This window comes from Lissotriton vulgaris, chromosome 8 (assembly GCF_964263255.1).
Source record: "Lissotriton vulgaris chromosome 8, aLisVul1.2, whole genome shotgun sequence".
NCBI lineage: Eukaryota > Metazoa > Chordata > Amphibia > Caudata > Salamandridae > Lissotriton > Lissotriton vulgaris.
This window is the reverse complement of record NC_141696.1, coordinates 1,461,028,870-1,461,042,684: the sequence shown is the minus strand read 5'-3', so window position 1 is coordinate 1,461,042,684 and position 13,815 is coordinate 1,461,028,870. Positions and strand designations below refer to the sequence as shown.

General features: G+C 47.0%; 1 protein-coding gene across 2 annotated transcripts in view; it reads right to left on the bottom strand.

Annotated features, from left to right (window-relative positions):
* TEX55 (testis expressed 55) overlaps nt 1–13,815 on the bottom strand; it is a 600,480-nt gene that overhangs the window by 17,446 nt on the left and 569,219 nt on the right. For both annotated transcript variants that reach the window (XM_086935534.1, XM_086935533.1), the window contains one exon: nt 10,185–10,247. In XM_086935534.1, the coding sequence (XP_086791660.1) occupies nt 10,185–10,247 (63 nt within the window). The remainder of the gene's footprint in view (nt 1–10,184; nt 10,248–13,815) is intronic.

The window sequence follows — 13,815 nt, the reverse complement described above, 5'->3', positions numbered from 1 at the left end:
AAGAGATGGAATGGGTAACCCTAGACATTAGTGCTGCTCCATTGGTTTTAGCAGGCGCAGCGGAAGCCGAATGCACATTTGGACCAGCCACTTTCTTCTGAGAGATCTTTTGAGCAGGGTTCGGCGCAAGTGCCGTCGCTGCTGTGTGGGGAGTGCCGTGCACCTGAACTACGTGAGTGGAATCACTCGGCATTGCCTGCTTCGCACTGGCTAGAGGGACTGGGGTAGGAGCTTTCCCTGTAGCCAGTGTTTTGGCCGGCAGTGACGACTGGACTCTGGTTGTTTGGCTTACTGGGACCTCTTTAGCAACATTCCTATCTGGGTTGATCTCACTAGGCTTAGGATGCACTTTCATCAGGGTTTTCAGGGAGAAAAAGTTGTCCCTAGTGGCCTGTTCAAAATTGTCCAGTCTGACCCCCAGGCTCTTAACTTGGTCGAGTAGTGGATTAAACAGAGACTTTACCAATTTCTCGAGAGACTCGAGAGAGGTACCCTGTTTTGTTAGGGCCGGTGTTACTGGAGGCAGGGTGGATGGTGTCTGGGACTCAACTGCGTGCTGGGGGGAGCTAGAAATCCTGAGGAGTTCCAGCTCTCCAGCGTCTGGGTATGAGGTGCCCCTATGGAGCTGTGTCCTAGAGCGCTTGTAGAGCATGGAGTGATTTCCCCTCCGAATGTTAATCCCCCTTTTCCTTTTCCTATGTACCCGTGAAGGTCTAGTCTGGGGAAATGGTTGTGGGTCAGGTGAGGGGACAATAGGATCCGAATGAGACCTGTTGTCGGGAAAGCTGACTAAGCAGTGAGATGGTCCAGAAGCAATAGCCTCAGTACAGCGACTGCCTGGGGAAGGGAGTGATATGAGGCTTTCTATCCTATCTAGTCCTGCCTCTAGCGCTACAATGTGATGCTCGTCAGATGGGGGCCCAGGCGGGGGTAGGTTGGAGATGGAGGTAGGCGGCGACAAGGCATGTGCCGCAGCTCCCAAGGATGAGCGCTTGGATGGAAGGAGGTCAAGTGAGAGGCGGCGTTCCGTCATTGCGATCTCCTTTTCAATGACGTTAGCCACCCGGGTGATAAATTTGTCCATTGTGCCAATCATCGTGGAGCCCCCTAGAGCACTTGCTCCACCGCCCCTCAGGGCTTTACCGGATCTGGTGGACATAATGGATTCAGGAGCTACAGTTGGGCTCAAAGGGATTGGAGCCGTAGAAGTTGATGGAAGGGGGGTGGCCCAGCCCAGCCTCTGCCGGCCCCGGACGGCCACAGACGGCCCGCCCTCTGCCCGGGCGCCGTCCGCGCGCGTCCGCGACACGGAGGGAGCTCTCTCCTTTTCTGCGCCTCCGTTCGCGCTCCGCCGGAAGTGGGCGTGGTTCTGCCTCAGGGCAGGCTGGGAGCTGTAGTTCTTCCCTGTCCGCGGCCGAGTGATGGAAACTACTCGGCGGCGGGTGAACAGACAGCCTCAGGGACCCAGCGCTGCCAGGGAACACTGATGTGCCAAGCAATCCTCTCTGCAATCCTTCAAGTGCTGGAAAGCCTCCCGCTCCTCAGTGGGAGCTCTCTCCTTTTCTGCGCCTCCGTTCGCGCTCCGCCGGAAGTGGGCGTGGTTCTGCCTCAGGGCAGGCTGGGAGCTGTAGTTCTTCCCTGTCCGCGGCCGAGTGATGGAAACTACTCGGCGGCGGGTGAACAGACAGCCTCAGGGACCCAGCGCTGCCAGGGAACACTGATGTGCCAAGCAATCCTCTCTGCAATCCTTCAAGTGCTGGAAAGCCTCCCGCTCCTCAGTGGGAGCTCTCTCCTTTTCTGCGCCTCCGTTCGCGCTCCGCCGGAAGTGGGCGTGGTTCTGCCTCAGGGCAGGCTGGGAGCTGTAGTTCTTCCCTGTCCGCGGCCGAGTGATGGAAACTACTCGGCGGCGGGTGAACAGACAGCCTCAGGGACCCAGCGCTGCCAGGGAACACTGATGTGCCAAGCAATCCTCTCTGCAATCCTTCAAGTGCTGGAAAGCCTCCCGCTCCTCAGTGGGAGCTCTCTCCTTTTCTGCGCCTCCGTTCGCGCTCCGCCGTAAGTGGGCGTGGTTCTGCCTCAGGGCAGGCTGGGAGCTGTAGTTCTTCCCTGTCCGCGGCCGAGTGATGGAAACTACTCGGCGGCGGGTGAACAGACAGCCTCAGGGACCCAGCACTGCCAGGGAACACTGATGTGCCAAGCAATCCTCTCTGCAATCCTTCAAGTCTATGGCAGACAGATTTCTGATGCTGACATTTGCTCCAATGTCTCATGGTACAGTTTTCCCGCTCCCTTATGAGCAGAAAATCCCTGTTTCAGCATTTCTTGCCTCGAGCTAGTTTTGCAGAAATGTTTCCATGCCCTGGAGTAGCAGAGCTTCGGCTCTGTGGCCTTGAGGAGTGATAACAATCTGTTGCCTTCGCAGGTGCAGATGCCTCATGTATGAGTTCATTGTTCACCCTCTGCTGAGCCCAGTACTTTTCCAGTTTGGGCGTGGTTTTACTCTGCCATGCTATGTGATAATGTATTGCTGTGAGGAGAGGAGGCAGTCCTCTCGGTGCACTCCCTGGGGTGTAGACCTGACGGGGCCCATCTGCAGATGAATATTATGGCCAATAAAATATATTTCTAATTCTTCTCCACTGCCTGGCTGGCTTATTATATGAGAATGATAGATGAGTGAGGCAAGTCGCTCAGGTGGATTTGAGCCACTCTTATCATGTAGTATCCCAAAAATACATTAGAGTATCAACAACTCTCCATTGTATCTAGATACCATTAGAGACCGGAACACTTAGCCCAAAATATGGATTTTATTTTTTTCTCTATGTCTACCATACACTTTATCATACTTGACAGATGTTATTACTATGTTCACCAACTCAATCAGAAAATACTCATTTACTTGGAATCAGATATTTGGTTGACAGTGGACATAGTGATCTATACACCATTGTTCATCAGCATCTTTTAGGTTTTGGAAACTAGACCTAATCTCATTGCGGTGCCAGCTGAATTCATGGTAAGATAGAAATTGCTATAAGTAAAACCTTTCTTCCCTTCAATGGTTCATTCTAGGAGCAGATTAACCCCCGGCGTACGTCGGATGTAACGGTGGGCATGTGTGTCGGACGGCCGGGGCTATTTGAATTGAGCACCTGTGGAATTCACCTGCATGGCGGAGAAATTCCGGCCGCGCCCAAAGGGTTCAGGGCACTGTAACACTTTTTAAGCATGTTTGTTTACCCTTTTTTGTCACTACAGGTGTTGTAGCTTATTTCAGTTTGAGTTTATTAGAAATCGGTCAGTCATTATATTTCTTGAATAATTCTTACAAGGGGTCCTCCATCCTCTTGAAAAATCTAGTCCTGGAGATGGTCTCATTGACTTACAGAGACAGACACCGAAACGTCGAAGTAGTGGTCAATCTCCTCTAAAAAGTTATTGCCAAATGTGTTATTTGTAACTAAGGTCTATTTGCTGGACAGGATCAAATACTGGATATAGTATTTGGACTTTTAATACATTGACATGTGGTCCCTTAAGATATGTGTAATTCAAGAAGAAATGTTATCAATGTGTTTTGAGATTGATCTTCTGTGAACCCCGTTTGTATATACAACATAATGTTTTTAATATAGAAATATTAATCTACACACCTGCTTTAAATTTTTTTTCTCTCCAAGTAATGATTTTTTTTACATTTGAAATTTTGAATAAATGTGAATGTAATTATTGATGTCAAAATATGACATATTGAATTTAAAAAAATGTATAAATACATTTGAGTAAATACATTTTCGGGCATTCTTACCCATGATCTAACTTTCTAAAAGTGCCATTTTCTCAACTGCAATTAAAATCACACTTTAAAGAAGGCATTTAACTACAATTCCATAGACACTAAACTTGAACTGTTCACCTGCTCCCAATTGAAAGTTATCACCTATTAATTGTAATAATGTAACCCTGTGTTACTGTGTGAGAGATATAGGCCCTGCAGTAGTGAAAAATTGATTTAAAAGATTGTCATTGCCAGGACATGTAAAACGTATAAGTACAGGTGAACCCTTTTAAATACATGGCCCTCTGCCCTCTGGGCTGTCCAGGGCCTACTCTGGGGGTGATTTATATGTAATAAATTGCAATTTAAAAACTACATTCACAAGCTACAGTGGCAGGGCTGAGACATGTTTAAAGGGCCAAGTGGGTGGCACAATCAGTGCTGCAGGCCCACTAGTAGCATTTAATTCTGAGGCCCTGGGTACACGTATAAACACTTTACTAGGGACTTACAAGTAAATTAAATATGCGAATTGGTTGTTAGCCATTTCTACCTTCTTTAGAGAAGAGAGCACAAGCCCCCCGTGTCCATGTCACTCTCTTCTCTCGTAAAATAAGATTCTTCTTAAACACAGAGTTATGACTACTTTAGTGCTTAATCCCTGCACAGCGCTTAGTCTGTTCCACAGATGCGCTTACGAAAGACTTCCCGCTCTGGGCATGCGCAGCTTCTTGGCCTCCCGGGCGCATGCACATTACAATAACACTCCCTCTATGCGCATGGGCATTTCGGAGCGCCAGCCGAAGCTCTACTATTCATCACCAGCCCGGCTTCAATCAGCAGGACATACAGGCAGTCTCCGACCAGGACACCGGATGTCCTTATTAAGGCATACTATCTCCATCAGCCTCTCAGGCAGGTCAGGCACAGCGATTAAGGTATAGACATCGCTAGTTTGTGACACCGGATCCGGTAGCCACTGCAGACACTTGAGGCTAATTACACCCTTGCCAAGAACGATTTCAGCCGCGGGCACTATAAATAGCCGATGTTGGCTCCACTCATTTATCGCCGAGGAGGGAAGGAGATCAGACATAGGTGAAAACGTGGAGGACATACCATGGAACAGTAAGGGTGTGAATGAATGTATGAATGTATGACTAGTACGTTTTGTTCACTATATTTACCCCGCTCCCCCTAGAGGTAACATAGAAAAACCTCTGCGATTTTTACTGGGATTTACTTACCTTGATAGAGCACATAGCGCTATTTCTTCTTTTTCTCCTCATTACTTATAGCTCGACCAAAGAGGTCCGCTGCACTTACCCTCCTATGGGGCACCTTGTCCCAGCATTTGGGAAAGCATGTTGGAGAGTATTTTCTCCACATAAAACTACCAAGTGCACCTACGATTGACACAAGTGCTGCACTTATAGCCACCCACGTTACTGATTGATGCATGTGGCTGACTGAAAATCGCTTGGACATTGTACATAGATGCTACTTTATACTGTACGCTGTTCATTATATGTTTTTTCCTACAGGCTTAAGAACCAAGCCGTTTTCAGTAAAGTGTGATCTTCCACCCCACACAGTGGGAACTCTTTCACCATAGACTGGTAAGAGTTTAGCCCGCCAATTATTCCTCTAGGTCCTGCTGAATGCCGAGGACCCCACTGGGCCACATGGCAGAAACATGTTGACCACATTGAATTCGGTGGGGGGGACAATAGAATCCCCAAAACACAGACCACCCTTTTTTTAAACACCATATAGATGCCAGCCACATTAAAATTAATTGGACATCTATAATGGCCGTTTAACTCACTTTCTGCATGCAAAGGCCCCCACTTAGTTTAGAAGTGCATCCCTGTCGTCAGGTATGCCCGCCCTCTATCAAACCAAGTTTTTAGAGGGAGAGGACTGGTCAATGATGAAGCATGACACCAGGTGGTGTGTGAGACCAGTTCTTCACTTTTTGTGAGATGCCTGCACTCACACTATAAGACACTGTAGCATTTAGGACATCCAGCTGGGAGCGGCCCCATTTGTGATTAATATTCCACATTAACATCCCTTGCATCAGACGCAGTGCGTGCTTTTTTGCACAGATGAATTTTGGAAGTCAAGTCTGGCTCTGGGAGCGACAAAGAAGAACCCTATGCTCCTCCTTTGCTAACAACCTGAACTGTGGGCTTGCCGCCATATGTAAGCTAATGTGATCATATGTAATCTAAATTTATATTAGGCTGTGATAATTTTGGATTCTGATTCTTCTCGCAAACACAGCTCCTTAATGTACCCTAGCTTGAGCAAATGGTCCTGCACACATGGTACAGCAAAGAGTCCCTGTAGAAAACACAAGAGGTGTTTCGTGTGAGAAGAATATATGTTCCTTCCTAAGTGTATTGCCCCTAAAACAGTGCTTTTGAAGCCTGAAAAATAATAAGATACTAATTACTTCTCTAGAAATGTTTCAATTTCCTGACACTACAATTAGGCAATGACATACAAAGATACATAGGCACAGGGTTCATAACTGAGCCCAACCCTCTTCAACATCTACAGGGTCCCCCTCACAGCCATCGTCTGACAACAAAGCCTCAACATCATATCCTATGCCGACGACACCCAGCTCATCCTCTCCCTCACCAGAGACCCCACCCCGGCAACACTCAATTTCCAGAAAGGAATGCAAGACGTCGCTGTCTGGATGACCAACAGCTGCCTCAAATTCAACGCCGAGAAGACAGGACAACACCTAGTGGCCCACTGCCCTCGGAAGTCCACCTACCCCTCAGACCACACCAAAAAGCTCGGCATCATACTCAATGCATCGCTCACCATGAACCAACAGATCAACGCCGTCACCTCCAGCTGCTTCAACACCCTCCGCAAAACCTTCAAATGGATCCCCCCCGAATCAAGAAAGACAGTCACCCACGTACTAATCACCAGCAGACTGGACTCTGGAAATGCACTCTATGCCGGCATAAACAAGGCTCTACTCCGCAAGTTCCAGAGAATCCAGAACACGGCGGCCAGACTCGTCCTCTGCATCCCCCAGCAAGAACACATCAGCCAACACCTACGGTGACTCCACTGGCTGCCCGTGGAGAAGAGTCACCCTCAAAGTCCTCACTCACGCCTACAAATGCCTACACAACAGTGGACCCAAATACCTCAATGACAAAACCAATTGATTGGTTCCTTAACAGAGCATAATTGTTCTCTATTAATTTCCATTCTCTGAGCCCTCTGGGTCCAATTCATAGTACTAACTTAAGACAAAATCCTAAACTTACTACTTTTGGTATTCACAGAAGGCATTTAGTAGTAGTAAAGTTAGGATTTTTTCTTAAGTTTGACTTAAGACAGACTTAAGACAGACTTAAGTTAGGATTTTGTCTTAAGCCTGTCTCAAGTCTGCCTTAAGTCTGTCTTAAGTTTGTCTTAAGTCAAACAAACTTAAGACAAAATCCTAACTTTACTACCACTAAATGCCTTCTGTGAATACCAAAAGTAGTAAGTTTAAGATTTTGTCTTAAGTTAGTTTTGTGAATCGGCCCCTCGGTCTTTACCACCACCTCTTCACTGGCAGTCTCTATTGCAGCAGCCTTCCATTATCCCTCGTAGAGATGAAGAGTCTAGGATGTAGGAACCTTTCGTAGAGCCGTCAGAGAGCCATTGGACACAGGTCCGCAGAAGTGGGTGCTAGGCTGCAAAATTAAGCAAGTTGAAAGTGAAACTGTGGGGAAACTCTGCAAAGAGGGGCACCACCAATGTGTCAAATAAGGTCAGCGTCCTCAAACTGGCCAGAATAAAGGACCTAAAACAAGGTATTAGTCAGTCTTATCAAAAATACAAAAAAGGGTGGTGTGAAATCTACACAGTTGAATATGTTATCAAAATATACAAGTGATAAAGGAAAAGTGCTACTCCCATCGCGCGAGCTACTGCCCCTGCAGGCCACTGAGCACATTTCCTTCAAACAATACTGAACCCATGCACATGCGTCTTTGTGCAGGGAGCTGGCAGCCTGTCTGAATTAAAGGTGTTAAATAGAGCCCGGCCACTCTCATTACTGGTACACTCGGAGCCTTTGATGCAATGAAGGCATTGGCTGCTGTTAATCCTCTTTTTTCTGACACAGCTATGACTGCTGCGCACTCCTAATGAGCTCGGCGTTCGAGCAGACAGAGAATCATGGCCATTCAAAGCTAATGCAGACATCAACACCGCTAGCAGAAAGAGAAATAAAACCTCTGCTAATAGACACCTTAGTAGCTCCGACACCAAAATGGCGGCAATCGCTAGCTGCGCGTGCGAAACGTCCTGGGAGATACGTCAGCTGCGCCAGAACATTACCATTAGTAATCAAGAATGAAGATGACCAGGGAGCCATTGTCCTGCATTTTATTGAGCAGAAAGCACCACGGATGTCCGCCATTAAGCACATAACAGATTATTACCATCTTGCTGTAATGCCACATTACCAGGCGAGTACAATGAATGCTTGATATACGGACCTTATTCCAATGATTACCTTACATTGTACCAGAGGCCTGAGGTCTGATCGCTGGTATTACTCTTGTAATTGCTCATTTTATTGTGGATTTAGTAAAGCTAAAAGGCCCAACTTTGGCCAGGTAATTGGCGTAATCTACTGAACGCATCGAAAAAAGCTGAATCCATTCAGCGCTAGTAGATTTCAGCGGGGCTGGGACTTTTCATTAATCTCGCAACAGAAACTCCGCTTCCCCTTAGTTAACTTAACTTTTATTTATATCAACTCAGTTTGCCAATTCTTTCTTAGGGTGTGCCTATCACAGGTTGGATCGCCAGAATACAATGTATTCCATGTCGCTAACGATTCATTGTAATACGCTTGCACATGGCTGACAATACTGATTCCCAATTTATGATGATACATCCCATCACAACCGACCATCCCGTCAAGAGGAAGCAGAACACATATTTTTCAGGTATTACCCCCACAAGGCACTCTCGCCGTCAGTCTCTTTTTCCACCAGTAGGCCAAAAGGAGGACCTCGCACTATAAAGTTGAAGGAAAGTGACAAGATGGCAGTAGGCAAAAAAGCTAAATTACTTACAATAACTAATGTGGGAACATATCCAGTGGGAAAGGGGAGAGCTGGTGACCAGAGAGAAGTGTGGCACAGGGGCCAGAGCGGTCTGTCTCCGGAGTGCGGGGCTCACGGTTCGATGCCCAGCGCCAGCTCAGCATCACGCGAGTCTGGGCAATAGCTCACTTCATCTCCCCAACGGCCCCAGGGCCTGGAAACTCTTAGGGGTGATAAGTTGTCATTTACAAATGTGGAATTCTTACGACCATCCTTCAGCTTGCTACTCCTCTGGTTTAAATTCCAATAGATAACTAATAAGTGGTGTCTACTGGATCCATCAATCAATCAATCAGGTTTGTAAAGCACGGCTACTCACCCGCAAAGGTCTCAAGGCACTGGATCCAACCACTCCGATGCAGGTATTTTGGAATGAACTGCAATGGAGTGGATCGCAGGTGCTTTTAGTTCCCGCATCTCCATGGGATTGTGGACAACTCAAAGTTTCCATGCCGGACTTACCAGTGACCCGACAGCAGTATTTATACAGACAAATTGCACAATACTCGTTGCTTTCTTCCACCTACCCCACTGCCAGTTGAAAGCACTCTGAAGCAGCAAAACCCACCATGGAGCACTACACAAAAACCTTAAATGGATAAACAAATTTCCTTTGGGGGCATGCAGCCAAATATACAAAACATACGTAGGCCACAATTGGATCCATTATCCTTTATAACCCATTTGTAACCGGCCAACTAGTGTTTGTACCAGAATCAGCCCATGTCTACCTTACGCTTGGACCTTGCCATGTTGCAAGCCTTAATAACTGATGTAACCCGGCAACAAGAGATATTTAGCTCAAAGGTGCCATCTGGTGAATGATGTCACAATTTGTCTCAAAACCCAAGCTGACATTTGTACACAAAAGAACATCTTGGGATTCTTGATGGTGGTGATTGTTAGTGACTCAGAACTGGCCAAAGAGAACTATTTTCTTAACTTGATGCAATATTTCACCTGCTAGATTCCTTCCATGTTACCACCACAACTACTTGTAATAAGATGTGGGTAAAATGAGAACTGCAACGGGAATTGTGAAGGTTACCAACTTTTCGATTTTCTGAGTTTGCAGAGGAGAACATGCACAACCTTTCGAATCCACAACCTCTCACATCCCAACTTTTAATGGGACAGTGTTATAACTTCTTTGAAGCACAGCATCTCCTGTGATCTGGAAGAGGAGCAGGGGTCCCAGAGGATTCCACACACTTGAAGAAAGACCCCCATATTCCCCCTTTGCACTCTGCGTACCATACCTGCTCCAGCATAAACTGCAGGGGGTCTTCGGGCTTCTGGTACACTATGTTCTCTGTGATCTCCTGGGAGTGGAACAGAGATGGGAACGAAGAGGGAGGAACAGGACAGAGGGGAGGAAAGAAAAGAGTGCATGAGATGGGAATAAAGAGTGAAGGTTGGGACAGAGGAAGGGAAGAAGAGAGTGTAAGAAATGGGAATAAGAAGCGAGGGACAGGATAGAGGGGAAGGGAAGAAAAGAGTGCAAGAGACGGGAATAAAGTGAGGGATGGGGCAGAGGAAGGGAAGAAAAGAGTGCATGAGATGGGAATAAAGAGTGAAGGTTGGGACAGAGGAAGGGAAGAAGAGAGTGTAAGAAATGGGAATAAGAAGCGAGGGACAGGATAGAGGGGAAGGGAAGAAGAGAGTGCAAGAGACGGGAAAAAAAGTGAGGGATGGGGCAGAGGAAGGGAAGAAAAGAGTGCAGGAGATGGGAATAAAGAACAAGGGACAGAACACACAAAGGGAAGAAAAGAGGGCAGGAGACAGGTTTTTAGAACAAGGGACAGGACATAGAGGAGGGGAAGAAAAGAGCGCAAGAGATGGGAATGAGAAGTGAGGGACAGGATCGAGGGAAAGGGAAGAAAAGAGTGCAAGAGACGAAAATAAAGAGCGAGGGACAGGATAGAGGAAGGGACGTAAAGAGCACAAGGAATGGGAATAAAGAACAAGGGACAGGACAGACGAAGGAAAGACAAGAGCGCAAGAGACAGGTTTAAAGAACAAGGGACAGGTGAGAGGGGAGATGGGAATAAAGTGTGAGAGAGAGGAGAGAGGGGAAGGGAAGAAAAGAATGTTAAAGATGTGAATGAAGAGATACGGACAGGACAGAAGGAAAGGGAAGAAGAGAGTGTGAGAGGCAGGAATAACAAGTCACGGAAGGGACAGAGGAAGGGAAGAAAAGAGTACAACAGACGGGAATGAGGAGAGAGGGATAAGGCAGAGGGAGGAAGAAAAGAGTATTAATTGTTCATCAGGTTCATCGAGTACAATTTATATTCAGTTTTCATATGTTCAGTTCCTTGTTGAAAGACGACAGGCAGACACTGTTATTTTCTATAATACTTTGGGTTGTTTTTGAATGAGACAAACAGATGGACAGAATATTTTAGATGCTACCTGGTGGTATGTAGAATAGACTAGACAGACATGCTAGACAGAAAATATGACGGTTCTATAGGTGACACCCAGAGAGAAAGGCTAGACAGGATATACAATGTTGCAAAATACCTTATGATGTTTTAAAGGAGACTGAGAGATATACAGTAGACAAAAAATGACATACTGTTTGGGGCCAGATGCATTAACAGACTGATCACAAAAAGTAGTGGCAAACTGCACACTGAGGGTCTGATTCACAAAGGTAAAATTAGATGTTTGGTCTAAACTTAGACCAAACGTCTACGTTTATGACTTTGGGAATTCACAAAGGACATTCACGAGTACTATCATTATGTCCGCACTCGGGGGAAGATCCGGGAATATTTATGACTTGTCTCTGATTTTGCGATGCGATCTATGAACTCATAGGTCGCAAATGTCTCAGAACTGTATCTGTTAATGTTATGGTTTAAATCTCTTTATTGATTTGTAAACAGACAGAAAGAAAAAGACAAGGCTCTTGGCTCCTTCAAATCCATGCATATGAGACCACTGGGTCGTAATAAGTATCGTTACCAGGGGTAATAAGCATGGAGCGGGCCCTCATACTTAATAAACAACAGGAACATTTACAAAAAAAAACCACCCCTTCCCAGTCCACCCCCCTCCCTCCTCATCCACCTTGAACCATAAAAGGAAAGGGGAAAAAAAGCGGTAGAGGAAATAGGCTAATGCTTATCGTCTAGGTTTACGTGTCCCTTTAGGAGCGGCATCTGGAATTTGTGCATCTGGAAGGCGAAGGAGTCGTAGGTACCGAGGGCACGTTAGTTCCCGGAACTCCGACACCAACAAAGTGAAGAAAGGTCACCACAACTCAGGGAATTCAGACCGTCTGCCAGACAACGTTAGAGTGAGTTTCTCCATGCCCAGCACCGACCATAGTTGCTGGAGCCAACCGGCATGTGTCGGGAGCTGGGTAGAGCGCCAGTGGATCAGGATGTTTCGTATTGCCACTCCTAAAGCAATAGTAATCAATCCGCTCCTGAAACATTAGTAATCAATCGGCCCCTCCGCGACTTAAGTGGATATGTCAGCGGGTTGGGCAACCCAAGAGAATGTATGAGGGGAAACGTGGGAGTGTGTTTCAAGGTGTAAGTCTACTTTATCGAGGACTTGGGTCAAGTACGGTTGTATAACTGGACAGCTCCAGAGGATGTGTTCTAGGGTACCCGCCTCCCCACATTCCCTCCAACACCGGTCGCTCCGGCGACGGTCAAAGTGGTGGATGCGCTCAGGTGTGTAGTACCAGTAGGTGGCTACTCTGGTCAGGGTCTCTGTGAGGCCCATATGGTACGCTGAGTGCCTTGCTCCATGGTAAATGCCCTCCCACTCTTTACGGCTCAGCGTTCTCCCCAGGTCCTTTTCCCATCTGCAGCGGCCTGCATTGTATGTGTGTGTAGTAGTGGTTAGTAGTATTTTGTAGATGTCAGAGATAATTTTCTTATTGGAGGTGCACGTTACTAGCCACTTTTCGTATGGTGTCAGTAGACGTTGTGCTTGCAGCCTAACTGTTGGAAGCAGTCCCCAGTGTCGGACTTGTAAATATGGTAACTGCTACAGTTCCAGGAGGCCGTAATCCTCCCTGAGCTGTGAGAAAGGGATGTTACCATTCATGTCGAAGATATGACCCAGTGACCTACAGGGAGAAGAGCACCATGCCCTAAAGGCAGAAGCAATTGTGCCAGGATGAAACTCGGGGTTATCAGATAGTGGTGTGAGGGGTGACGAGAAGGTGGTAAGCTGGTTAGAGACATTCATATGGTCCCAGGAGTCCATTATTGTACTCATGATGTATGAGGCATATAGGTTTGGAGGTCTATGGTTTCTATTAAGAAAGGGCACCCCTTGCAATGGCCTGCCTGCCACCGCCTGGTCCTGGAACAGCCAGTGCTTTTCTGATTCCAGGCGGTGCCACTCTACCAGGTATCCGAGTTGGGCAGCGTGGAAATAAAGCTCGATGTCGGGGACTCCCACTCCTCCTTTCTCTGGCGGTAGAGCCGCAACTTGATGTCGGAAACGTGGCTTACATCCATGCCATATAAAGCGCGACAGGTCCGCCTGCGTTTGTTGAATCCAGCCCCGTGGGGGCCGAAGGGGAAGGGTCTGAAAGAGGTACAAGATTTGGGGGAGGACAATCATCTTGACAGCTGCAATCCGTCCTAGCTAGGACATTGTGCAATGTTTCCATCTATTGAGTACCTTACGGATATGTGCGCGAAGGTTGGAGTAGTTAATATCCACGGCTGTCTAGTTATATGTTATGTTAAATAGATTTATACAGTGCACAGCTACTCCCAAGAGTATCCTGGCGCTAAACAGACATAATGGCACCTACAGATAAGGCCTATGTAGATTGTCAGAAAAGCCACATCTTTCGTTTTTTCTTACAGACGGGAAGAACCCGTATTGAGCGCAGCTCCCTAGGGAGTTTGT